The 27,400-nt window shown below is 43.2% G+C and overlaps 1 protein-coding gene across 2 annotated transcripts in view; it reads left to right on the top strand.

The window, feature by feature from the left end:
- Positions 1-27,400, top strand: part of TBC1D8 (TBC1 domain family member 8) — a 137,288-nt gene that overhangs the window by 72,563 nt on the left and 37,325 nt on the right. For both annotated transcript variants that reach the window (XM_081254936.1, XM_081254937.1), the window contains exons 3-5: positions 7,574-7,692; positions 12,200-12,428; positions 14,822-15,062. In XM_081254936.1, coding sequence (XP_081111062.1) covers positions 7,574-7,692; positions 12,200-12,428; positions 14,822-15,062 — 589 coding nt within the window. The remainder of the gene's footprint in view (positions 1-7,573; positions 7,693-12,199; positions 12,429-14,821; positions 15,063-27,400) is intronic.

The following is a 27,400-nucleotide window of genomic DNA, read 5'->3' as shown; positions in this document are numbered from 1 at the left end:
AAAAAAGAATGAGTAGTGAAAGAGAGTAAAGTTTTCGCAGCTCTATTTGGCCTTAGGATATATTTAACTATGGAGGTATAGTCAAAATACTGTTTAAAACAGTTATTTTCTCTTTGTAATTATGTTGGTAATTATTTTAATAACCTAATAAAGTTAATTTTTAATTGTTAAGGATATTTTTTCCCTTATTGATTTGACTCAAAAAATACAAAACACTTTCATGATTAATCAAATTTATAAAATCTATAGAAGCAAAATATTTGTAGAGAAGCCATCCTTCCCCTCCACACCCACTTTCTTTTTCACAAAGGTCACATATATTCTGCTCTATGCCTTGCCTTTTTTATGGATCAGCATATCCTGGAAATCATTCCACATCAGAGAGGAGAGATATTCTTCCTCCTCCTTTTTTTCTTTTTCCCGCTTTCGTTTTTATTCTTTCATTGCCTAGAAGTACTGTAGTTTATTTAACCTATTCTCTACTGATGGGTATTTCTGTTGTTTTCAGACTTTACCATGACAAGAATGCCCCAATGAATAACCTGGTAGATTCCTAGAAGTGGGATTGTTGCATCAAAGTGTTAATTAGATATTATTAAATTCCCTCCTCTCCATTGGCATTGTATTATTTTTTAAAATTCCAATCAGCAATGGATGCAAATGCCTGTTTTCCCAGACTTGTCATCAGATCTATTGTCAAATTTTTGGATTTTTGCCAACCTGATAGGTAAGACATGGTGTATTTCCATAGTTTTAATTTGCATTTCTTTTGTTTTGAGGAAGTTGAACATCTTTCATGTTTAAGGACCATCTTCAGAAACTCTTTATTCCTATCATTTGCCTAGTTTTTTATTGGGTGCTTCTTTTTTCTCCTCAATTTTTAGGTGTTGTCTGTATATTAAGAATTTTAGCCCTTTATTCGAGGTGAGAAATTACAAAATCTTTCCCCAGTTGGTCATGTAGTGGGATTTAGCATGCCTTTCTTTTATACTTTGTGATTTTGGGTTATGGTTGGAAGGTTTTCTCATTCCTGAGTTACTCAGGAATCCACTCATGTTTTCTTCAATTACTTGTAAATTAATTTTCTTTCAGTACTTTAAAGCGGTCATTCCACGTCTTCTGGTTTGCATCGCTTCTGATAGGAAGTCTACTATCATTCTTATCTTTGTTCCACTGTAAATATTGTGTTTTTTTCCCTTCTTTATCACTGGTTTTCACTAGTTTGCTTATGATGTGATTTTCTGTAATTTTCTTTAAAGGTTTTTCCACTTGGTATTCGTTGAGAATCTTGAATCTGTGGGTTTATAGTGTTCATCAAACTTGAAAACAATTTCAACCATTATTTCTTCAAAATTTTTTTTCTGTTCTCGCTTTGGTAGCACATATACTTAAAAACAATTTTTTTTCTGTTCTCTGGTTCCCCTACCCTCCTTTTCCTGGGACCTCAGTTACACAGATTTCAAGCTGCTTGTTATTGTCCCACAGTTCACTGATGCTCTGTCCTTTCTGTTTTGTTCATCCTGTTTCTTCTGTTTTTCATTTCAGAGTTTTTGTCGCTATCAAGTGCCCTTTTCTCTGCAATGTCCAATTTACTTTGAATCGTATCAGTATATTTTTTATTTCAGACACTGTTTTTCATCCCTAGAAGTTTGATTTGGAATTTTTTCAAATGTCTTCCATTTAGTTCCTCACCATCCTCTTGCTTTCCTCCACTTTTTGAACACATGGAGTATATTTATAACAGCTGTTGTATGTCTTTGTCTTTTTATCTGCTTTATATCTGGTTCTGTTTCTATTGATTGATTTTTATTTTGTTTACATAGGTCAAAATTTCCTACATCTCTGCTACCATCCCTGCTTCTATTTCTGAGAAGTGTTTCTAATGGCACAAGTACAAGGACATTTTAATGACTGTTTCAATTAAAAATTAAAAATCGATTTTACTTTCAGTGTCAAGGAAGTTGAGTTTGTTTTTCACTTACCGCAAATAATTTTAGGGACCCATTCTAATTTGAAGGCAAAAAAGGATAAATTATGTTAAAAAAAAAAAGGTTTAGAACTTATTTTCTTAAACTATACAGTGAGAAGTATACATAGGTTTAAAAAAAAAAGCATGATGATGTGATGTTGATATTGAACTTTTACATGTTCCTGTAAAGATACTGCTTCAGACAATATAGATGTTAGAGTATCCACTTGAAGAATGCGAGATTTCTGAAAATTAAAAGCTTTGGTCCAACCCTTTCCCCTGTCATTTGTAATTTTTACTAGATTCTTTGCCTCAGTGTTTCTCTGTGTAGGATGAGTGTTGAGTGGAATTTAGGAATGACACTGCCTCGACTGTTAAACTTTTAATTAGTCCTTTTGTGGTCTGTGTGGCTTTTAGTCCAGGCATTTAGACAGAAGCCTTTTAGTGTTTGGACAGTAGAGAAACATTGACTATTGCAAAGGAACAGATCTGACGGATGCACATGCAATGCCCATGTCATTGTAAAGTAGGATCTAGGTATCTGGAGAAGATACTTAATTCAATTGGATATTTACTACGCAGAGAGAAACAGTTGCTTTTTAAAAGTGAAGCTGGGATCAAGTTACGTATGACTCTTTTCCGTGCAGAAGCTGTAAGTATAGACAATGCGATTCTTGTTTTATTTCCTGAAAATACCTCTGGGGCAAACCTAAGATAATAAATACTGTGTGTGAGTTTCAAAGTGACTCAGCTGTTGGGAGCTACCCCCCACCCCACCCTACTCCCCAGGCTCCAGTCTCCACTGTGTGTTACAGAAAGAGCCAGAAGAACAGGCCTCAAGGTTGGCTCTTGTCTGCACTTTAGATTTCTCACCTAGGAGATGGAAATAACAATACCTATCTTGTGATGCTTTTCATGAAGATAAACAAGGTTAAGTGTACAACATACCTAACAAAATGCCTGGCTTCAGAAAGTGTCCTATGCCTGCACCTCTGGCAGTTCTTTCTTAGACCATCAAGCTGGTTATTTATAAATCCATCTGTGTGGTTCGTTTTGTGGTCATAACTGATGTTTCTAATACTGTATTTTAGTTTTGCATTGCCATTTACAAATTTGATCTTTGACTTCTTGTGTGGGTAATGTGTAAGATCCACTGAACTTGAATTTTCTTAGAAAAGAGAGAAGTCTTTTTCAGGAAAAATTAGGGGCCTTCATGAAACAAAGTACCGATGTAATTTTGCTAATTGGACTTCTGTTACAATCCACAGTAAACCTATACATTTTGGTTTTAGAAAGCTGTATTAACCTGCTAGGGCTGCCTTAACAAAATACAGCAGACTAGATGGCTTAAACAACAGAAATTTATTTTCTCGTAGTTCTGGAGTCTGGAAGTCGAAGATCAAGGTGCCAGCAGGGTTGGTTTCTCCTGAGGCCTCTCTCCTTGGTGTGCAGACGGCTGCCCTCTTGCTGGGTCCTCACATGGTGCATCCCTGGTGTTTCTTCCTCTTCTTACAGGGACACCAGTCCTTATAATGATCCCTGCCCCTATGACCTAATTTAACCTTAGTTACTTCCTTAGAGGCCCTAATCTTCAAATATGGTCACGTTGGGGGTTAGGGCTTCATTGTATGAATTTGGGGGGACCCAACTCAGGCCATAAGAGTTCTCCTCCATCTTGGCTTTGGAACGCCCACAGCAGAAGCAGTGGGAATATTGCTGTAGTGTTGAGTCAATGTGTAGCCTTTTTATCATTCTGTCCTTTCAATGGATGACAAATTCTTACTTTCTTATTTTCTCCTCTTTTCATTTTTCACCACTTATCTGTCTGTAATGTGGCTTTCAAACATTTTGACCGTGACCCCCAGACAGAAATATATTTATGAGTGTGTGCATAACTCTAACAAATATTTCATAAGTCAGTCATTGCCCTTATAAAGTGGCATGTATTTTCTAAATATTTCATTTTTTAAACAACAGCTGTTTTCGGGTGGGCTACTTCATGTAGCTGAGAAACATGGCTGCCATGTGGGTTCAGAACTTCAACGTGTGATATATGTTACGTGACTTTCCTTTCTAGTCCTTTGAGTCATCGGTGTGCAGTCGGCTTGCACTGATTTACGGTGTTTTTGAAGCCCATCATAAGACTTCCCTGCAGAGGAAATTATAGTTCGGAAAGTTTCCCTGCCATTTGGCAACTTTCGTAGGAAGTAGAAGACAGTTGAGTGGGAAAGTTCCATCACGGTGATTGTCTTTGCTCGGAGAGGCACACAGCCATGTCAGATTCAGGACAGGGTGACGGGTTTCATTACAACCTCCGCTAACTGCGGCTCAGTGATCGATTTTACACGTGTGTTGATTTTCTCTCTCAAGGTATGAGCTTACTTTTGTTCTAGAATGGTTTTCCCCTATTTTAAGGCTCCTCCCCAGGAGGTAGAAGAATTTCTTAAAGGATAAAAGTCAAGTTTTTGGATGACGTGACCTCAGGTCTTAATTCCACATGATATACTGTGGTGGGGCTCGGTTGGAATTTTATTCACAGCGTCTGTAGTTAGCAGGTGGAGAAGACACACGTGGTTTCACAGCTAACTGTTGGCCCTATGAGCTTAGGAACAGGATCAATGAAAAGCTGTCTCATGTCATCCAGGAAGATGCCCTCAGGAAAAAGTGATGGCGGGGAGAGTGCGTGCTCTATGTGCAAGCACAAAGTAGCTTTTTTAGTGTCAAGCCCTAGGAACTACTGGACTGAACTACTGGACTGGATTATGTAAGTGTTACTTGAAAATTGAAATGCAGCTTCTATGGGAGGACCCCAGGGCACTTCAAGGTCATAGAGAATGAGCTCACACCCTGGTTTGCCTTTTAGTCGATACAAGTGACCTTGGAGATGTATCTGAGGCCCCCTTCCTCACTCAGCCTTCATTTCACATCAGTGAGACCACGCCTGGGACAGAGAGGTCAGAAAGGTCACAGAGTGAGTCCTGTCCACTCTCTGTTCCTCCTCAGTCCTCCAAGTCTTTTTTTTTGTTGTTGTTAAATTAGGAAGTATATGAAAACATATGGTAAAAGATTGAAGGCCAATACAGATATTCTTTTTTCCATGTATTCCTTGCCCTTTAAAAAAAAAAAATTCTGACCAGTTGGTTTTATTATGATGCATAATAAAGGATAATGATCTGTGGAGGGGGGAGGGATAAATTAGGTGTTTGGGATTAACATATACACACTACTATATATAACATAGATAATCAACAAGGACCTACTGTATAGCACAGGGAGCTCTACTAAACACTCTGTATAACCTATATGAGAAAAGAATCTGAAAAAGAATGGATATATGTATATGTATAACTGAATCCCTTTGCTGTACACCTGGAACTAATACAACATTGTAAATCAACTATACTCCAATATAAAATAAAAGTTAAATTAAAAAAATCTAGAGAGAGGAAACCTTAAAGTGCCAGAGAAGAGCAGAGAGCTGCCCACCCCAAGGAGCCTGCGCAAATTTATTGGCTTCAGTGGCCCAGAGACTCTCTCCTGAGATGAATCGTGTGATGTGCTATCCCTCCACCCACCCTGCAAAGAAACCATTGCTGACCAACGAGATTTAGGGGGTGTCCTGGTGACTGACACTTATGTAGTTGCCACCCGAGGACACTGAATGGGCAAGGAGAATTAAGCCAGAGGCAGGTAAATTAGATGCCCACCTCAGCCACATCAGGGCTGAATGTGAGGAGCAGTGTGGGTCCTCAGTTCAGGGGGACATTGTTTGGAAACTTCAAGAGAGTCCTGCTGGGAAGCCTGGAAACTTGTGGTGTGAGGCCGTTGTTTCAAAATGATCTCTCCCTCCCATAAGAGGGGTAGGGAGCCTGAAGGGCCAGGGGCTTCCTGAGACTGCAGGGGCCTCCTAGGTGGATGGGAAGTAGATAGAGTTCATGGCCACTTACCCCAAGTGGGTTGCTTCTTGGGTTTATGATCCCAAAAGAGCAAGACAGGGAAGGTAGGACTCATGGAGAGCTGGGTAGGGTCACTGGTTGTTATGGACTGAATGGTATCCCCCTCAACTCCCCAAATTCAAATGTTGAAGCCCTCACCCCCAGTGTGGTGGTATTTGGAGGTGGGACCTTTGGGAGGTGATTAGGTTCAGATGAGGTCATGAGGGTGGGGCCACCCTGATGGGATTAGTGCCCTTATCAGAAGGACGAGAAGTCTGCTCTAGTGATGACCAAAGGATATTGCTTTGGCAATGCCATGCCTAAAAATTGGAGAATACAGGGAAATAAATACCATTGGTTTAAACTCTCATTTTTCCTTATGAGGAAAAATGAGAGTTCTCTTAGATTCTTCTTTTTACTCCTTCCCAAAGTGCCCATCAGAACAATAGTCCTAGTACAGATGTTCTCCATACTCACCCCAAATCCACAGGCCCAAGGTGAGTTCTCTGGCATTTCTATGTGGGGGGTATTTATAAGGTCCTCACATACGTTCACACTCTGGGGAGAGGAACGCTGTAGGCAACAGAGAGAGAGAAAGCTCAGAGGTAGCATAATGCACGTCTGGCTCCTCTGTAAGTGGTACGTGACTCTGTTGGTCGTTATGCCTCTCACGTTGGCTAGATTTTTCTGCACTGTTGCTTGTCCGCCAGCCATTTGAGGTTAGAGTATCTTCGGCTTCCCACTTGGGAAACCCGGCCCTCCTAGCCGGGCGTTCACCTATTTCCACACGAGACATACCCAGTGTACACATGCCTCTTCTTGTGCAGGACCGTGCTTGCTTCAAGTCATGGACTTGGTCAAACCTCTGTCATACCACTTGGAGCTGGCACAGTCCCGGTGCCAATGTGCCCATGTCCAGTGGGGAGGACTAGGAAGAAATAATGACAACTAAAATGTCTAAGCTTTTTGGTAGCAATGTTGCTTAATGCTTCACTAATAGGTTGATTGTGTTTTTAGTTGCCTTTGAAAGAAATTAACTTACTAGGTACCATTGAATGTTTCTGTGGTTTTGTTTTAACATGTACAATAAAACCTCTTTTTATATCTGTTTTAAGGGATTTTTAAATAAAAGCTATGAAGTACAGATTGATAAACCTGGAAATGTCCTAATGGCAACACCCTCAGGCCACTGGCAGAGCCATCTCAAGAGGTCTTCTCTCTGTGAACTTGGGCTGAGGTCCCTTTTGAGGGACCCTCATTCTTACGGGGTAAATTCTGTGAGAATGTCAAGAATTGGTCACCCTGGGGCTTGTTTCCCCTGGAATGGCTATATAATTATAGATGTTTCTGTCACTTGAGTGGAGGTGGTCAGAATTCCATGCGTTAGTGAGACTGGCAGGACGCCCACAGAGAGGTCCCGGGGATGACTCGTCTGGTTGGCTGGCCCATCCATGTGGCAGAGGGATGGGTGTTCCCAAACCCCAACGCTGTGGTGACTGGGACCAGAGCCCCAGTGGAGGGTGCCTGCCTTGTCAGCCAGCAAACTGGGATGTCAGAAACCGGAATGTTTTAATAACGTAAATGCAGGACTCGTATTTGGAAAGTGAGTTCATATTCTAAGAATTGCTTTTGTCTCTTAATCTCTGTGTCTTTTTCTGTTCTAACCCAGGTGCCACGTTAGAGGAAATAAACCAGCACTGGGACTGGCTGGAGCAAAATCTCCTCCACACCTTGTCCGTCTTTGATAATAAAGATGACATTGCCAGTTTTGTCAAAGGGAAGGTGAAGGTAGGTCCCTGGACTGTGATGTTTCTCCCCGTTTCCCCATCTTTCTTATCATGTCCTTAAAACATTCTAGACACTACAGCATTTTTAATCATATTCTTTTCCTTTAACAGTGTTCTCCACTATAATTGAACTTCTTGGCTTAATACCTAAAGCAAAATGAGTTTGACTTGTCATCAGTCAAATTTTGCAGAGTCAGTCTGACAAAATTCACCCGAAATTAAAAAAAACAACAACAACAAAAGCCTCATTCTCAGGCCTGAGGTTTCGTTACCCTTTACAGAAGTGAAGGTCCTTTTTTATCTCGGGGAAAAAAAATGCTGAGTCATGTTTTTGCACAGCAACAATGTTATTTGACCCCTGAAGTTAGTTACTCCCAACTTTTTTTTTGCAGCTGTGACATCTTGTCCCTCTTTTATTTTGTTGGACCTAGCACTTGCCTCCTTCTGAAAGTGGATATTTATTCTTAAAATATGTTAAGTGAAGAATTAAAACCAAATAAGTTTTGGGAAAAGAGAGGACTGTTTGGGGAGGTCTCTCTACATACCTGGTGTGAGCTATGTCTTATGTAACAGGTCTCACTGCCAAAGCATGATTGGTAACCAGTGCTTTAAAAACCCTCTCAGGGGCCTCCCTGGTGGCGCAGTGGTTGAGAGTCCGCCTGCTGATGCGGGGGACAGGGGTTCGTGCCCCGGCCCGGGAGGATCCCACGTGCCGCGGAGCGGCTGGGTCTGTGAGCCATGGCCGCTGGGCCTGCGCGTCCGGAGCCTGTGCTCCGCAATGGGAGAGGCCACAACAGTGAGAGGCCCACATACAGAAAAAAAACAAACAAACAAACAAACAAACAAAAAAAAACCCTCTCAGGCAGGGAGAGACGGTTTCTCATTCGAAATTTAACTGTCTTACTAAACACTATAATGCATTAGCCTGTAATACAGTTTTCATCCCTTAGGGTAAAACATCCTAGAGTGTTGTTTTTTCTTCCCCGAAGTGTGCCTTTCCAGCACCCCTTGTGCTTTGGCTTTTAGTAAAGGGTCTTAGAGTGAATTCTCGAATTTAAGAGGACAAAACAAGAGCACCTTTTTCATTTGGGGATTGGGGATACTTGTGGGATCAGGTAGAAGACCAGTCTTCTGAGTTCAGGTGGAATGACAGTGTTGTCTGGTGTCTCCTGCTGTTACCTCTGGCCTGTGGGGTTAGCAGGTGGGCGCAAGCCCTGGCGGGTCTTCTTGTCCATCTCGTGTGTTACCACCACAGCCTGGTCCAACTTGGTTCCTTGGGTCAGGCTGCACTGGGGCTTAGCAACAGAAATACCCCGTTCACAGTTATTTTTCACATTTACCCCCTTTTCTTGGTCTCACATTGGTTGTGGCGGTTCTTTGATTTAGGTGTTTCTGCCCTGAGTTGGGAGCAAGGAAATGCATTTCTGCTGCAGTGGCTTTCAGAAAGCTTCTGTAGGGGAGGGAAAAACTTTTCCTTTACCCTCTTAGGTTCCATGTCAGGGGCCTGGAAATTTAACTGACCGAAGATAGATTAATGAGAAAAACAGAGTTTATCAGCCTTTGCGGCCCACAGACAGGTAGGAGAAACTCTGTGATGAGGAACTCAAAGGGATGCTTAGGACTTGGGGCTTGCGGCTAGCATCGTAATGAAGAACAGTGCATTTGTAGAGAAGTGAGGAGTCAAAGGAACAGGAGTGTGGCCTTTTAGGGCCGCAAACTGCCAGACACTGGGTACTGGAGTGAGACTGACTGCTCCAGTCGGGTTTATCCTGTAGGTTCCTGCTGGTGCCTCTGGAGTTGGTCAGAATCCAGAGCTGTCTCTGGTGATTCAGAGTCTAAGAGCTGCTTTCCTCCTTCTGGCACAGGATGGGGAGACACCTTTAGAAATGGGAATTTGTGTCCTGTTTTTAGGTAAATAGTGGGGCAGGGCAGAGAGCTTTTTTGGCATCTGCCGTTTGTCAAGTGTCTTTAGCTCAAAATAATTCTTATGCCAGAGGGTCATATTATGGGGTGGCATATTCTGATCCCTTAACACTTCATAGTGAACATGGCTTTTACTTCCCAGGGAGGCTGCTGGCCTGGAGCAGGGGCCGGGGATTGAGGGGTCTGGCTGGTCGGAGGCTGGTCGAGCCTTTGGGGCCACCACGTGGTGTTGGTTCTCCCTTTGCCCTGGGCAGGTTTGAAGGATCTGGGAATTGGGGCTTTCCTACTCAAAACCTGACCATTGACTGCTCTATGGAGCTTTAAAGGAATCCCTCTGCTTTGAACTGTGTGCTCTAACCAGACGCAGCAAACAAGGAAGCCAGCAGTCTGTGTGGCCGCCCTTGTCTGGAGCCGTGACTGTTTGCTGTAGAGGCTTCTTCTTTTTTTTTTTCTTTTTGCGGTACGCGGGCCTCTCGCTGTTGTGGCCTCTCCCCATGCGGAGCACAGGCTCCAGACGCGCAGGCTCAGCGGCCATGGCTCACGGGCCCAGCCGCTCCGCGGCATGTGGGATCCTCCCGGACCGGGGCACGAACCCGTGTCCCCTGCATCGGCAGGCGGACTCTCAACCACTGCGCCACCAGGGAAGCCCTGTAGAGGCTTCTTTAAAAATCCCCTTCAGGGACTTCCCTGGCGATCCAGTGGTTAAGACCGCGTGCTTCCAATGCAGGGGGTGCGAGTTAGATCCATGGTTGGGGAACTCAGTTCCCATATGCTGTGTGGTGCAGTGAAAAAATGAGATAAAAAAAAAAAAAATCCCCTTCATGTTTCAAGGTGCAGAGCATTTATTATATATTAGACGTGCTTTAAAAAAATACCTCTCTTAATTATAACATTTATAGTGTCTTGTTAAATAAAATTTGGAAAAGAAAGAAAAACATAATGAGGGAAATGCAAATCACTTGAAATTTCAGATTGACTTTTAAAGTAATTTTAAATTACATTTTTATTTTAATGGTAATGCCCAGGATATTTTCTAAAACCGCTTGTGCAATGCAGATTGGGTAGCAATTCCCCCAGAAGTGGCCTTATCTTATTAGCCTTTTGTGAAACCACCCATATAAGAATAGAAAGGAAGGAAGGTGCTAATAAAAATAAATAAAAAGATAGAATTACAGTGTATTTAAAAAATCGAGTAGCATATGTAAGGCCTGAGGCCGGGGAGTTCTTGAACAGAAGAAATTCTGGGTGAAAAAAAATGTACAGTGAGCTCTCAGGAATGGGAATCAGAATTCTGATACTGTCAGTGTGCTGTCAGCCTTAGGATCAGGCCACAGCTTACATTCTAGGCACGTCTACCCCCTCGCCCCAGATTCAGAGAGGATCCTCACTGTTGTTTGTCATCAACAAAACAATGGTAGATTCAGATTCTTCTTTCCCATCTTGCCTCCCCGTATATTGAAGTGCTTTGGAGGTATTGACAACCTCAGGAACCTCAGCCACCCTGCCCCTTTTCTACCTTAGAGGACCAGAGGTGATACAGTGGTGGTGGAATGTATCAGGTGTCACACAGGCAGGCATTATTGGCTTTACACCCAATTTTTGAACCCAAGGAGGAAGACATTCGTGAGTTGTTTTTTAAAGACCAACACTTATTTACTTATATACTATTTTTATTGAAGTATAGTTGATTTAGAATGTTGTGTTAATTTCTGGTGTAGGGCAAAATGATTCAGTTATATATATGTTTCTTTTTTTTTTTTTTTTTGCGGTACGCGGGCCTCTCACTGTTGTGGCCTCTCCTGTTGCGGAGCACAGGCTCCGGACGCGCAGGCTCAGCGGCCATGGCTCACGGGCCCAGCCGCTCCGCGGTATGTGGGATCCTCCCGGACCCGGGCATGAACCCACGTCCCCTGCATTGGCAGGCGGACTCTGAACCACTGCGCCACCAGGGAAGCCCCTGTATATACGTTTTTAAAAAATATTCTTCTCCATTATGGTGTATCAAGGATATTGAACATATAGTTCCCTGTGCTATACAGTAGGACCTTGTTGTTTATCCATCCTATATGTAATGGTTTGCATCTGCTAACCCCAAACTCCCACTCCATCCCTCTCCCACCCTCCTCCCCCTTGCCATCCCCCAGTCTGTTCTCTACGTCCATGATTCTGTTTCTGTTTCGTAGATGGGTTCACTGTAAAAGACCAACTTTTAAACTCCAACTTAGGTGGTTCTTCAGGGTTGATGCATTGAGTTCACATACCCGAGACAGTCACTTGACTCTCTCTGACTCGTGTCTCTGGAGGGAGGAGCCGGGAGAGATTATAAGATAGTAACATGCTTGAGAACTGGGGCTTGGGAGTCAGAGATTTCCAAAGCCTGATGGCTGGAGAGCGGCCAAGAGAGAGACTAGGGCTGAGGTTCCCCCCCAGCTTTGCTTTCTCCCCCCAGGGACGTGTTTCTGGGGGGTGCACGGCGTCCTCATCCACCCTGTGGGTCTGTCTGAGCGGGGCCGGCTCCCCGGCTGCCCATGCGCGGTTGTCCTTGCCCTTCTCCTGACCCGGGGACCCTTCTCTCTGTGCGTCAGGCTCTGATCGCCGAGGAGACAAGCAGCAGGCTGGCCGAACAGGAGGAGGAGCCTGAGAAGTTCCGAGAGGCCCTGGTGAAGTTCGAGGCCAGGTTCAACTTCCCGGAGGCCGAGAAGCTGGTCACCTATTACTCATGCTGCTGCTGGAAGGGCAGGGTGCCCCGTCAAGGCTGGCTCTATCTCAGCATCAACCACCTCTGCTTCTATTCCTTCTTCCTGGGCAAGGAGCGTAAGTGAGGGGCGATTGGGTCCCTCCCAGGTGGACCTGACCCCCGGGATGCTCTGGTCCCGAGACCACTCGTTACATGACTAGTTAGACGACAAAAGATTTAATTAAGTGGTTGAGACATAACAGGTCACACACGATTAATTTCCAAATGCCCTATGCAGACAATCATATTGTATTACATACACGACAACCACGAAGGAGGTTTGATTTTCTTTTTTACATTTTTATTGGAGTCTAGTTGGTTTGCAATGTTGTGCTAGTTTCTGCTCTACAGCAAAGTGAATCAGTTATACATATACATATATCCCCTCTTTTTTAGATTCTTTTCCCATAGAGGTCATTGCAGAGTATTGAGTAGAGTTCCCTGTGCTCCACAGTAGGTCCGTATTAGTTATCCATTTTATATATTGGAGTGTGTACATGTCAGTCCCAATCTAAGGAGGTTTGGTTTTGCGGGAGTTCATTTCTTGTCCTGCCTCAAGGATCCTTTCTGTGTAGCTCCCTTCATGCAAAAACCGTACTGAAGGGTTTTTGCTACTATATTATCTATTGCTTTGAAAACAGTGTTGTCACTGATAGTCCAGGAGTTCTAAAGGAATGGGACAGCTTGTGCTTCTGAATCCAGGGGGGGCCATTTAGAGAATTCCCAGGCCTGAAGGTCACGACCGCTCCTGGGAGAGTAGCAATTGTTCCTAGAAGGGGGTTCCTCACGTGGGACCCCCTGAGATCCAGGCAGGGATTCACTTCTCACACATTTTTCCACCCACTGTCATCGTTCTGGGCAAGGGGATCCCAGGGTGAAAAAGGGAAGCCACAGGGTCAATTGTATATTGAAACATTCAAAGTCATTACCATTGAAACTTGGTCCCGTAACAAATATTGTTTCAAGGGCCCACGCAGGGTGGTGTATGTGCTGTATCTATATTTATATATTTAAGTATATATTTTTTCTTCTTGCATTTGTTTATGTTTCACGTGGAACCAGTGTGCGGGGCTCCTCTTGCACTCTGCTGTGGTCAGCGTCCTGCACGTGGTCACCCCTTGTCTTTCCCTGTGCCACCAGCCTGGGCTCGGACACCCCAGTACATGCCCCCTGTGTGCAGAGCCTTCCTCACACCCTTGGAAAGTGCTCATACCTAACTCTTGCCATCCTTGCTCTTCTGCTTTCTGAAATGCTTCTCAAAATGAACACCCTGTCTCTCCTGGCCTTCCCCATTCTTAGGCCCATTTGGGAACTCTTGTTCATCCTTTAAAATTCAGTTCACATTTCTTCACCTCCAGGGAGCCTTCCCTGGTCCCTTGTAATTTGTCCTCTATTTGCATCTGTTTTGGGTCCTGTCAGGTCCCTGGTTGCTTCTTTGTTTACATGTCTGTTTTTCCTATTTGAACGCACTTCTTAAGTGCAGGGCTCTTCACAAGGTAGATGCTTAACGAGAGAAAGCTGATAGCATAGATGGAGTGTGTCGGTGTGTGTGAAAAGAGCTATGTAAAAGCAACTAGAGGTAGCTGAAGAAGCTTATTCTCATGCCTAATGTAGAAATGTGGACTTTTAAATGATTAAAGCACTGAAAACATTATTGCAAAAGAAATGGAGAGACATGATAGAAATAAAAACAGTTCATCATTCCCATTTTCACTTGAAAAGGAAAATGAGTTAGTTTCTGATATTTATCAGTCATCGTCACTAAACCTGATTTTGAAAAGTTGATAAAACTTGGAAAAAAGAAATGATTCGTAATATTTGATAACATTTATCCTTTTAACTTGTTACGTATGTCCCTCCCCATTTGCTCTGCATCAGCCCGCTAGCCTAATTACCACTGCACTGGAAACGCTTCTGAGAACAGAATGCTAGTTTATAAACTGTGCAGTTAGTACCACAGTACTTCAGTAAAAACTACTTGTGCTCTGTTTTCTAAGATTTGAGCCGCTGTCACTTGACATAATCTAAATGTTAGGCCTGTGCCTCTAAACCAGATCACGAATCCTCTTTTGACCTCTGTTTTTTCATAGCTTATGCCATGAATGCTGCTGTTGAAACCAGAATTTATGTGGATCAAGACACATCTGCGTATTTTGCAAATATTTAAGTTTAACTCTTTGGGAGAAAGTTTCCACGTTGTTAACTTGGTATGGCAGGATGATGTCCCTTGTATGTGTGTGGTAGCCAGCAGCTTGGGAAGTTTTACTTACATCTTTAAGATAATTGTTAGAACGTGGGTTGGGTTCTAATGAACAGCTGTGAAGCAGTTCCTGTGTTTCCTCTTTCCTGCTCTGGTTTGAAAACTATTTGCATTTCAGCTGCAGGAAAAGCTTTGCACTGTTGCTGGGGCATTCAAGTTTGGGCTACATTTGAGGGTAAAATCTGTATTTGCCCTTTTTTTCTCTTCTAGTTAAACTTGTAGTCCCTTGGGTTGACATCCAGAAGTTGGAGAGGACATCCAACGTCTTTCTGACGGATACCATCCGCATCACCACACAGAACAAGGAGCGGGACTTCTCAATGTTTCTGAACCTAGATGAGGTGTTCAAGATCATGGAGCAGCTGGCTGACGTGACACTCCGAAGGCTGCTGGATAATGAGGGCTTTGACCTGGACCCAGGTCTGCAGGAGCCCAGCCAGATCACCAAGAGGTAGGAACCTCCATACACAGGTGTCCCTAACCTCACAGGAGACCACGGCCCGTGTGCCACCTTCATGGACATGTGTTTTGGGTTTTTTTTGTTTTTATAAGTATATTTTAAAAACTATTTATTTATTTTGGCTGCGCTGGTCTTAGTTGTGGCATATGGACTTCTTAGTTAAGGCGTGCAAACTCTTAGTTGCTGCATGCATGTGGGATCTAGTTCCCCAACCGGGGATAGACCCCAGGCCCCCTGCATTGGGAGCACGGAGTCTTACCCACTGGACCACCAGGGAAGTCCCGGACACGTGCTTTGTTAACCTCATTGTGTTCGTTTGAAATTTCCCTAGTGGCGTAATCCAGATTTTCCTGTGTCATTAATCATGACAGAGAGATAATAATTGGCAAGGATGGTTATTCATTTCCTTTATGCAGTAGGCTTTGATTCCTGGATCCAATTTCCCCTTTTTTTTCCAGAAAGTATTTCAAAATTGATTTTCATAAAAAAAAAAAAAAAAAAAGGAAAAAAGTGCTTCCAGGAAATTCCCTGGTGGTCCAGTGGTTAGGACTCCACGCTTTCACTGCCATGGCCCTGGGTTTGATTCGTGGTTGGGGAACGAAGATCCCACAAGCCGTGCAGTGTGGCCAAGAAAACCCAAACTTCCAGAAAATACAATACAGGTAGCCTCATGATAGAATTCTATTCAGCATGGGGCTTGATTAGTACACATTAAGAAATGTTGTTTTTTCATATCACATTACTTTGTAGAAGACTTTTTCAGGAGCACTGGATATATTTTTGGTACCAATTTGTCATAAGAAATGTGCTTTAGTGATAGTAAGCCAGCATTCTTTGTTATTTGCCCCCAATTGATACTGGTCATGGGGACTTATGAGGTAGTTGCTTGAATTATTTGCCAATTTAAGGCAGTTCGATTTTATTACCTAAAATTCAAACTGTGGTGTTTGAGCTTGACTGTGATTTCTGGCTTCGTGGTTCAAACTGGGTGACTGCAGAGCTGATGCCTTTGTAAAAGTTCACCTTTGTATCCTTTGAAAAACACTTTATCCATAAAGTGCTGCCCTGGCTGGATGTTTCTGATGTAGTTACAGAATCACCACTTCTATCTGCATACTACTTGTCATTAAAAAACTTTTTTTGGGTGGTAAAATACACATAACATAAAATTTGCTATCTTAACCATTTTTATTTTATTTTTTAAAGACTTTTTTAATTGAATGAAAGACTCTTTAAATTCTATAGTACTTTACAATTTTCAAAAGCTTCACACACATGATTTCATATAATCCCACAATAACCCTTTTTTAAAATCCCTTACTCCTATATTGCCCCTCTCCCTGTCCCTCTCCCCACTGGTAACCAGTAGCTTGTTCTCTGAGTCTGCTTCTTTTTTGTTTTATTCACTAGTTTGTTGTATTTTTTAGATTGCACATATAAGTGATATCATATGGTATTTGTCTTTCTCTGTCTGACTTAGCATAATGCCCTCCAAGCATCCTTGTTGCTGCAAATGGCAAAATTTCACTCTTTTATTTTCTATTTATTTATTTTTTACATCTTTATTGGAGTATAATTGCTTTACAATGGTGTGTTAGTTTCTGCTGTATAAAAAAGTGAATCAGTTATACATATACATATATCCCCATATCCCCTCCCTCTTGAGTCTCCCTCCTGCCCTCCTCATCCCACCCTTCTAGGTGGTCACAGAGCACCGAGCTGATCTCCCTGTGCTATGTGGCTACTTCCCACTAGCTATCTATTTTACGTTTGGTAGTGTGTATATGTCCATGCCACTCTCTCACTTCATCCCAGCTTACCCTTCCCACTCCCTGTGTCCTCAATTCCATTCTCTACGTCTGTGTCTTTATTCCTGTTTTGCCCCTAGGTTCTTCAGTACCTTTTTTTTTTTTAGATACCATATATATGTGTTAGCATACGGTACTAGTTTTCTCTGACTTACTTCACTCTGTATGACAGACTCTATGTCCATCCACCTAACTCAAATAACTCAATTTCATTTCTTTTTATGGCTAATATTCCATTGTATATCTGATATCTGTGCCACATCTTCTTTATCCATTCATCTGTTGATGGACACTTAGGTTGCTTCCATGTCCTGGCTATTGTAAATAGAGCTACAATGAACATTGTGGTACAGGACTCTTTTTGAACTATGGTTTTCTCAGGGTATATGCCTAATAGTGGGATTGCTGGGTCGTATGGTAGTTCTATTTTTAGTTTTTTAAGGAACCTGCATACTGTTCTCCATAGTGGCTGTATCAATTTACATTCCCACCAACTGTGCAAGAGGGTTCCCTTTTCTCCACACCCTCTCCAGCATTTATTGTTTGTAGATTTTTTGATGATGGCCATTCTGACCGGTGTGAGGTGATACATCATTGTAGTTTTGGTTTGCATTTCTCTAATGATTAGTGATGTTGAGCATCCTTTCATGTGTTTGTTGGCAATCTGTATATCTTCTTTGGAGAAATGTCTATTTAGGTCTTCTGCCCATTTTTGGATTGGGTTGTTTGTTTTTTTGATATTGAGTTGCATGTGCTGCTTGTATATTTTGGAGATTAATCCTTTGTCAGTTGCTTCATTTGCAAATATTTTCTCCCATTTTGATGGTTGTCTTTTTGTCTTGTTTATGGTTTCCTTTGCTGTGCAAAAGCTTTTAAGTTTCAGTAGGTCCCCTTTGTTTATTTTTGTTTTTATTTCCATTTCTCTAGAAGGTGGGTCGAAAAGGATCTTGCTGTGATTTATGTCACAAAGTGTTCTGCCTACGTTTTCCTCTAAGAGTTTGATAGTGTCTGGCCTTACATTTAGGTCTTTAATCCACTTTGAGTTTATTTTTGTATACGGTGTTAGGGAGTGTTCTAATTTCATTCTTTTACATGTAGCTGTCCAGTTTTCCCAGCACCACTTATTGAAGAGGCTGTCTTTTCTCCATTGTATATTCTTGCCTCCTTTATCAAAGATAAGATGACCATATGTGCGTGGGTTTGTCTCTGGGCTTTCTGTCCCGTTCCATTGATCTATATTTCTGTTTTTGTGCCAGTACCATACTGTCTTGATTACTGTAGCTTTGTAGTATAGCCTGAAGTCCAGGAGCCTGATTCCTCCAGCTCCGTTTTTCTTTCTCAAGATTGCTTTGGCTATTCAGGGTCTTTTGTGTTTTCATACAAAGTGTGAAATTTTTTGCTCTAGTTCTGTGAAAAATGCCATTGGTAGTTTGATAGGGATTACACTGAATCTATAGATTGCTTTGGGTAGTATAGTCATTTTCACAACATTGATTCTTCCAATCCAAGAACATGGTATATCTCTCCATCTGTTTGTATCGTCTTTGATTTCTTTCATCAGTGTCTTATAGTTTTCTGCATACAGGTCTTTTGTCTCCTTAGGTAGGTTTGTTCCTAGGTATTTTGTTCTTTTTGTTGCAGTGGTAAGTGGGAGTGTTTCCTTAATTTCTCTTTCATATTTTTCATTGTTAGTGTATAGGAATGCAAGATATTTCTGTGCATTAATTTCACATCCTGCACCTTTACCAGATTCATTGATTAGCTCTGGTAGTTTTCTGGTAGCATCTTTAGGATTCTCTACGTATAGTATCATGTCATCTGCAAACAGTGACAGTTTTACTTCTTCTTTTCCGATTTGGATTCCTTTTATTTCTTTTTCTTCTCTGATTGCTGTGGCTAAAACTTCCAAAACTGTGTTGAATAATAGTGGTGAGAGTGGGCAACCTTGTCTTGTTCCTGATCTTAGAGGAAATGGTTTCAGTTTTTCACCACTGAGAATGATGTTGTCTGTGGGTTTGTCACAGCCAACAGATAGGTTCCCTCTAATGCCTACTTTCTGGAGAGTTTTTATCATAAATCCATGTTGAATTTTTATGAAAGCTTTTTCTGCATCTATTGAGATGATCATATGGTTTTTATCCTTCAATTTGTTAATATGGTGTATCACATTGATTGATTTGTGTATATTGAAGAATCCTTGCATTCCTGGGATAAACCCCACTTGATCATGGTGTATGATCATTTTAATGTGCTGTTAGATTCTGTTTGCTAGTATTTTGTTGAGAATTTTTTCATTTATGTTCATCAGTGATATTGGCCTATAGTTTTCTTTTTCTGTGACATCTTTGTCTGGTTTTGGTATCAGGGTGATGGTAGCCTCGTAGAATGAGTTTGGGAGGGTTCCTTCATCTGCTATATTTTGGAAGAGTTTGAGAAGGATTGGTGTTAGCTCTTCTCTAAATATTTGATAGAATTCACCTGTGAAGCCATCTGGTCCTGGGCTTTTGTTTGTTGGAAGAGTTTTCATCACAGTTTCAATTTCAGTGCTTGCGATTGGTCTGTTTATATTTTGTTTCTTCCTGGTTCAGTCTCAGAAGGTTGTGCTTTTCTAAGAATTTGTCCATTGCTTCCAGGTTGTCCATTTTATTGGCATATAGTTGCCTGTAGTAATCTCTCATGGTCCTTTGTATTTCTGCAGTGTCAGTTGTTACTTCTCCTTTTTCATTTCTAATTCTATTGATTTGAGTCTTTTCCCTTTTTTTCTTGGTGAGTCTGGCTAATGGTTTATAAATTTTGTTTATCTTCTCAAAGAACCAGCTTTTGGTTTTATTGATCTTTGCTATCGTTTCCTTCATTTCTTTTTCATTTATTTCTGATCTGATCTTTATGATTTCTTTCCTTCTGCTAACTTAGGGGTTTTTTTGTTCTTCTTTCCCTAATTGCTTTAGGTGTAATGTTAGGTTGTTTATTTGAGATGTTTCTTGCTTCTTAAGGTGGGATTGTATTGCTATAAATTTCCTTCTTAGAACTGCTTTTGCTGCATCCCATAGGTTTTGGGTCGTCGTGTTTTCATTGTCATTTGTTTCTAGGTATTTTTTTATTTCCTCTTTGATTTCTTCAGTGATCCCTTGGTTATTAAGTAGTGTATTGTTTAGCCTTCATGTGTTTGTATTTTTTACAGTTTTTTCCCTGTAATTTATATCTAGTCTCATAGTGTTGTGGTCAGAGAAGATACTTGATATGATTTCAGTTTTCTTAAATTTACCAAGACCTGATTTGTGACCCAAGTAATGATCTATCCTGGAGAACGTTCCATGAGCACTTGAGAAGAAAGTGTGTTCTGTTGGTTTTGGATGGAATGTCCTATAAATATCAATTAAGTCCATCTTGTTTAATATGTCATTTAAACTTTGTGTTTCCTTATTTATTCTCATTTTGGATGATCTGTCCATTGATGAAAGTGGGGTGTTAACGTCCCCTACTCTATTGTGTTACTGTCAATTTCCCCTTTTATGGCTGTTAGCATTTGCCTTATGTATTGAGGTGCTCCTATGTTGGGTGCATAAATATTTGCAATTGTTATATCTTGTTCTTGGATTGATCCCTTGATCATTATGCAGTGTCCTTCTTTGTCTCTTGTAATAGTCTTTGTTTTAAAGTCTATTTTGTCTGATATGAGAATTGCTGCTCCAGCTTTCTTTTGATTTCGATTTGCATGGAATATCTTTTTCCATCCCCTTACTTTCAGTTTGTATGTGTCCCTAGATCTGAAGTGGGTCTCTTGTAGACAGCACATATACGGGTCTTGTTTTTGTATCCATTCAGCCAGTCTGTGTCTTTTGGTTGGAGCATTTAATCCATTTATATTTAAGGTAATTATCAATATGTATGTTCCTATTACCATTTTCTTAACTGTTTTGTGTTTGTTTTTGTAGGTCTTTTCCTTTTCTTGTGTTTCCTGCCTAGAGAAATTCCTTTAGAATTTGTTGTAAAGCTGGTTTGGTTGTGCTGAATTCTCTTAGCTTTTGCTTGTCTGTAAAGGTTTTAATTTCCCCATTGAATCTGAATGAGGTCCTTGCCAGGTAGAGTCATCTTGGTTGTAGATTCTTCCCTTTCATCACTTTAAGTATATCGTACCACTCCCTTCTGGCTTGCAGAGTTTCTGCTGAAAGATCAGCTGTTAACCTTATGGGGATTCCCTTGTATGTTATTTGTTGCTTTTCCCTTGCTGCTTTTAATATTTTTTCTTTGTATTTAATTTTTGAGAGTTTGATTAGTATGTGTCTTGGGATGTTTCTCCTTGGATTTATCCTGTATTGGACTCTCTGCGCTTCCTGGACTTGATTGACTATTTCTTTTCCCATGTTAGGGAAGTTTTTAACTATAATCTCTTCAAGTATTTTCTCAGACCCTCTCTTTGTCTCTTCTTCTTCTGGGGCCCCTATAATTTGAATATTGGTGCATTTAATATTGTTCCAGAGTTCTCTGAGACTGTCCTCAATTCTTTTCATTCTTTTTTCTTTATTCTGCTTTGTGGTAGTTATTTCCACTATTTTATCTTCCAGGTCACTTATCCATTCTTCTCCCTCAGTTATTCTGCTATTGATTCCTTTTAGATAATTTTAAATTTCATTTATTGTGTCGTTTATCATTGTTTGTTTGCTCTTTAGTTCTTCTAGGTCCTTGTTAAATGTTTCTTGTATTTTCTCCATTCTATTTCCAGGGTTTTGGATCATCTTTACTATCATTATTCTGAATTCTTTGTCAGGTATACTGCCTGTTTCCTCTTCATTTGTTTGGTCTGGTGGGTTTTTACCTTGCGCCTTCATCTGCTGTGTATTTCTCTGTCTTCTCATTTTGTTTAACTGACTGTGTTTGGGGTCTCCTTTCGCAGGCTGCAGGTTGATAGTTCCCGTTGCTTTTGGTGTCTGCCCCCAGTGGGTGAGGTTGGTTCAGTGGCTTGTGTCGGCTTCCTAGTGGAGGGGACTGGTGCCTGTGTTCTAATGGGTGGGGCTGTATCTTGTCTTTCTGGTGGGCAGGGCTGCGTCCGGTGGTGTGTTTTGGGGTGTTTCTGAACTTAGTATGATATTAGGCAGCCTCTCTGCTAATGGGTGGGGTTGTGTTCCTGTCTTGCTAGTTGTTTGGCATAGGGTGTCCAGCACTGGAGCTTGCTGGTCGTTGAGTGGAGCTGGGTCTTAGCGTTGAGATGGAGATCTCTGGGAGAGCTTTTGTTGTTTGATATTACGTGGAGCTGGGAGGTCTCTTGTGGATCAGTGTCCTGAACTTGGCTCTCCCTCCTCAGAGGCTCAGGCCTGACACCTGCCCGGAGCACAAAGACCCTGTCAGCCACATGTCTAGTTCACAGAACTGGGTGGTGAAATGGAGTGGACAGTCACACTGGAAGGAGAAGGCATCCCCCGGGAGGAGGATGGTGCTGCAGGTTCCCCCGTTGTGACACACGCGCCCCTGGCTCGTGGCCTGCGCCGTGTGGAGGGCGAGCTGAAATTTCCCTCTTTTAAATGGCTGAGCAGTATTCCCTTGTATACATACACCACATCTTTGTCCACTCATCTGTTGATGGACACTTAGGTTGTTTCTGTATCTTGGAAATTGTAAATAACACTGCTGTGAACATTGGGATGCACATATCTTTTCGAATTAGTGTTTCTGTTTTTTTTTTTTTTCCCAGATATATACCCAGGAGTGGAATTGCTAGGTCATATGGTCATTCTGTTTTTAGTTTTTTGAGGAATCTCCATACTGTTTTCCATATTGGCTGCACCAATTTACATTCCCACTAACAGTGGGGGAGGGTAGGTATGAGGGTTCCCTTTTCTCCACATCCTTGCCAACATTTATTATTTGTATTCTTTTTGATGATGGCCATTCTGACATGTGCGAGGTGATATCTCATTGTGGTTTTGATTTGCATTTTCCCAATGATTAGCAATCATTTTTAAGCCTATGGTTTGGTGGTATTAAGTACATTCGTGTTGTTATGTAATCATCACCACCATCCATCTTTAGAGCTCTTATCTTTCAAAACTGAAACTCTGTCTGCATTAACACTAACTCCCTACTGCTTCCCCAGCCCCTGGCACCCACCCTGCTCCTTTCTGTCTCTTTGAATCTGCCTCCTCTAGTGAAATCCTACAGTATTTGTCTTTTTTGTGACTGGCTTACTTTTTTTTTTTTTTTTTTTGCAGTACGCGGGCCTCTCACTGTTGTGGCCTCTCCCGTTGCGGAGCACAGGCTCTGGATGCTCAGGCTCAGCAGCCATGGCTCACGGGCCCAGCCGCTCCGCGGCATGTGGGCTCTTCCCGGACCGGGGCACGAACCCGTGTCCCCTGCATCGGCAGGCGGACTCTCAACCACTGCGCCACCAGGGAAGCCTGTGACTGGCTTACTTTGCTTAACCTGATGTCCTCAAGGTTCTCCCACACTGTAGACTGTCAGAATCTCCCTCCTTTTTAAGACTGAAGAATCTTCCAGTGTATGTTTGTACTGCATTTTGCTTACCTGTGTACCCATCAGTGGACACTGTGTTCCTTCCCCCTTTGGCTGTTGTGAATAATGGTGCTGTGAACGTGGGTGTGCAAATATCTCTTTGAGACTCTGCTCTCAGTTCTTTTGGTCACATGCCCAGAAGTAGAATTGCTGGATCGTATGGTATTTCTAGTTTCAGGTTTTAGGAACCACTAGTCATTAAAACTTGTTTTTTTTTTTTTTAATCATTCATCTGTTTTACCATTCCTATTATTCCTTCAACATGTCTACTGCCTTCTCTGAACATTTAGGGGAATGTGTGTCTTTCTAATTAACGGTCTCTGAATGGCAGCGTCTAAGAGTTTTCATGCGTTCAGAAAGAATTCAAAGACCGTTCCTGCTGTGTGTGTATATTTAAAATCGATCATGTATACAAGTGGAGTTTGGGGTAAAACTCCACTGAATTTCGCTTGGTTTTGCGTCCTCTCTTTAACCTGAGCGTTCCTTTGTAGGGTGGGGCTGCTGCCCAGCACTCCTGTGAGCGGGGACCCCGGGGCCAGTGCCGCCTTTGGTCTTACGACTCCCAGTGCCCAGCTCCTCCCTGACCTCTGGCCCCAGGCTTCCCATCACCGTCTCTGGCTTCATCTCGGGGCCGGGAATGATCTCGGGTGCCCTCGGCCTGCAGTGGCTTGAAGCAGGCTTTCGGTTCCCAGCCAGAGATTGAAGTCAGGCCACGGCAGTGAGAGCGCTGAATCCTGGCCTCAGACCACCAGGGATCAGTGGCCAGTGACAAGGCCCTGGTCCTTCAGCTTTGCAGAAATGAATTCCCACAAAGAGATGGAAACTAGTGAAACAAGTAAAGTGTTTATTAGGAGGAAAAAGGGTACACGTGGCTAGACACACGGGTGGGCTCAGAGAGAGAGAGTCTTGCCCCCGTGGTAGTTTGAATCACTTTTATAGGGTGTTTCTTCCAGGTTTCCTTTGGCCAGTCATCTTGCTTTGCTTGATTCTGAGTCCATATTTTGTTTATCTCAGGGTCCTCCCATCTGTGTGTGCGCATCTCTTAGCCAAGGTGGATTCTAGCAAAGAGGCCTATGGGTAGGTTGACGTCACTCCCTTTTTGACTTCCAAGGAGCCTTTCTGCGCATGTGTAGTCGGGAAGGTCTCCTTGACTGTGAGAATGAGGAATGTGTGGTCTCTTTAACTCTTATCTGGGCAGGGCTCAGCTCTTCTCTTGATCCTGCTATTTTGGAGTATCTGTCCACAGGGGACAACTCCAGTTGCTCAGCCTGGGGCCCAGCTATTTCCTGCCTCAAGAAGACAACCCAGTACAAGGGAGCCACTCTTGCCCATATTTCTTCAACTTCTCTATACAGTTTGGTACCTCAGTGCTTTTAGTCCAGCTTACAAAGATGAAGGTGAAGAATATGAAGATGAAGAAGATGAAGATGAAGAAAGATAAAGATGAAGAAACCCATCTCCATTGTATAGGTTGTTAAGAGGGCTCATGGAAACTACCAGTTAGAGCTTTGACTTCTTTCCCCATGTTTGCACGTAGATGTGTAGGTGAGGGAATTGTAACCAAGTGGTTTTTGGAAGGGGAGGCCAGCTCATAGCTGTTGTGTTCTGGTCAGTCCCCTGGGCTTTGGGATCTCAGCTGATTCTTCACAAATTTCCTGATGTTCTAGCACGGCTGTACTTCCAGACGTGGCATTTTTAATTTGGGTTAGAAATGAGGAAAGGAGAGGAAAGTGGAAGGTCTGTAGCACTTAAGACCCTTTGGGAAAAATCATCCATTTTGGAAGAAAACTCAGCAGTGTTGGGAATCTTCCAGAAACAGGTGAATTCTACAAGGCTGTCCGCCCCACCCCCCAAGCCCTGGAAACTTGTAGAAAGGGGAGGAGAGAAAGGGCAAAAAGAACCCCAGTGATGGCCAGTGGTGGAGCTGCCTGGCCCATGGGTGCCTGGGGCCCCGAGACAGATGGCAGAGTCCTGGTCCATGGCATGTTTTACTGGTCACGGCACTTTGAGTGACTTCCTCCACAAGTGAGAGGCGTGCCATTCCTGCTAGTTCCTGGCGGGTTCTCGCTTGAAGCTTTCTGTCCTGGAGACATTGGCCTGTGGACGTAAACAGGTAATGACTCAGTCAACTTGACATCCTGCCAAGACAGCCCAGGTTGAACGGTGAGGAAAACAGTCTCTTCATGCTAAGGGTACAATCACAGGGTCTGGAATGCTCCTCTGGCCCCCTTTTGTTGATGTATTTTTACTTCCCTTCCCAGATAACTGCTTTTTTTTTTAAAAATAAATTTATTTATTTATTTATTTACTTACTTACTTACTTATGTGTTTATTTATTTATTTATTTACTTATGTATGTATTTATGGCTGTGTTGGGTCTTCGTTGCTGTGCGCAGGCTTTCTCTAGTTGTGGTGAGCCGGGGCTACTCTTTGTTGTGGTGCGTGGACTTCTCATTGTGATGGCTTTTCTTGTTGTAGAGCACGGGCTCTAGGCGCGCGGGCTCAGTAGTTGTGCCTTGCGGGCTCTAGAGTTCAGGCTCAGTAGTTGTGGCACATGGGCTTAGTTGCTCCGTGGCATGTGGGTTCTTCCCAGACCAGGGCTCGAACCTGTGTCCCCTGCATCGGCAGGCAGACTCTCAACCACTGCGCCACCAGGGAAGCCCAGATAACTGCTTTTAAAAGGTGTCTTGGGGTCTGATTACGGATTAGTTATGCCTGCAGCTTGGTCGCTCCCCTGGGACTTAGGGGCACAGAGCAGACCGAGCTCAGACCTCCTGGGAGAGCAGGGGTGATGGGCCAGGGTCCATCAGACACCGTCCAGCAGACACGTTAGGGCTGGCGGGACTCCCCAGAGGATGCCCTGGACCGGGGACCCTCCAGGTGCAGCTACAGGATCCAGGGGGGCAGGGGGACTGAGGCTGGGGAGGGGGTTTCCTGGAGGGAGATTGGAGGGAATGAGGGAACCGATTGATTGGCCCTGATACCTCAACCAGGAAATATCGATTCTGAAGGTGTGAAGCATGGGGTGAGAAAAGGGTAGCCCACTATTTTAGGGGGGTGAGAAGGGAGAGGTGATGGGCTTCCCTGAGTCTAAATTAAATATCTTCATTGAACTTTATTTCTACTGGCTGAGAATGCTACACGAAGACTCAGTTAACGCAGTAATCTTCATTGAAATTCATTTCGACGGGCTGAGAATGCTACAGGGAGACTCAAGGCAGTGCAGTAAATGGACTCCATTTCCCATGCTGTCAGTATCTAAAGGTGAACCGTGGTGGCCTTGGGGGCTGATGTCCTCAGTGGAAACCCCTCCTCCCCATCTCCTGGCTGACCCTTCACTCTCCGGACTGGCTTTTCAGACCCTCTGGGGCCTTTCCCACCCAGATTCACCCCTTTTCCTGCTTTTCTCCTTGTGCTCCCTCTAGGAAGGCCCAGGCTTGCAGGTGTGATGTAGTCGACCTTGCATCCTGATTCTGGCTCAGAGTCCTCTCCGGGGGCTTCTGCAGCCCCAGAGCGCCCAGCCCGCGTTCCAGGGGGAAGTCTGCACCCTGCTCCCTGCAGGGCCCTTGCTGCTCCAGGCTTGGCGGGGGGCGCTGGTTGTCTCTGGGGCAGGACAGAGAGCAGAGGATGGCGGCAGGAGACTCTTCTCAGCTGGAAGAGCCTCATAGATGTCCAGGCCTGTTGAGTCCTGGTCTGTCAGGGCCCCAGGAGTGGATTTTCAAGAGAAAATGGGGGGACTGTGCAGCCAGCTGAATCCTTCACACGGCTGCCCGTTGTCTGAGGGCCAGGCTGGCCTCCCGTCCCCTGAGGTCCTGGGCTGCTGTGTGCTCTGTGCAAGATGCCACGTGGCAACGGCCGCCGTCATTTCATTGGTGCTCGTGGGGCATCACAGGGGAAAGATGTTTTGAATAAACACACATTTGAGAAAGGCAGTGTTTTCTGTGCAGACTTGGGTGGGAAGGAGAAGCACGTGTCTGGCCTCTCTGCCTTGTTCCTACCTTGCTGGTCCTTGGT

The sequence above is a fragment of the Mesoplodon bidens genome (assembly GCF_964165515.1).
Source record: "Mesoplodon bidens genome assembly, chromosome: 14".
In the NCBI taxonomy this organism is placed as follows: domain Eukaryota; kingdom Metazoa; phylum Chordata; class Mammalia; order Artiodactyla; family Ziphiidae; genus Mesoplodon; species Mesoplodon bidens.
The sequence above is the reverse complement of the archived record's forward strand: the minus strand, read 5'-3'. Positions and strand labels throughout refer to the sequence as shown.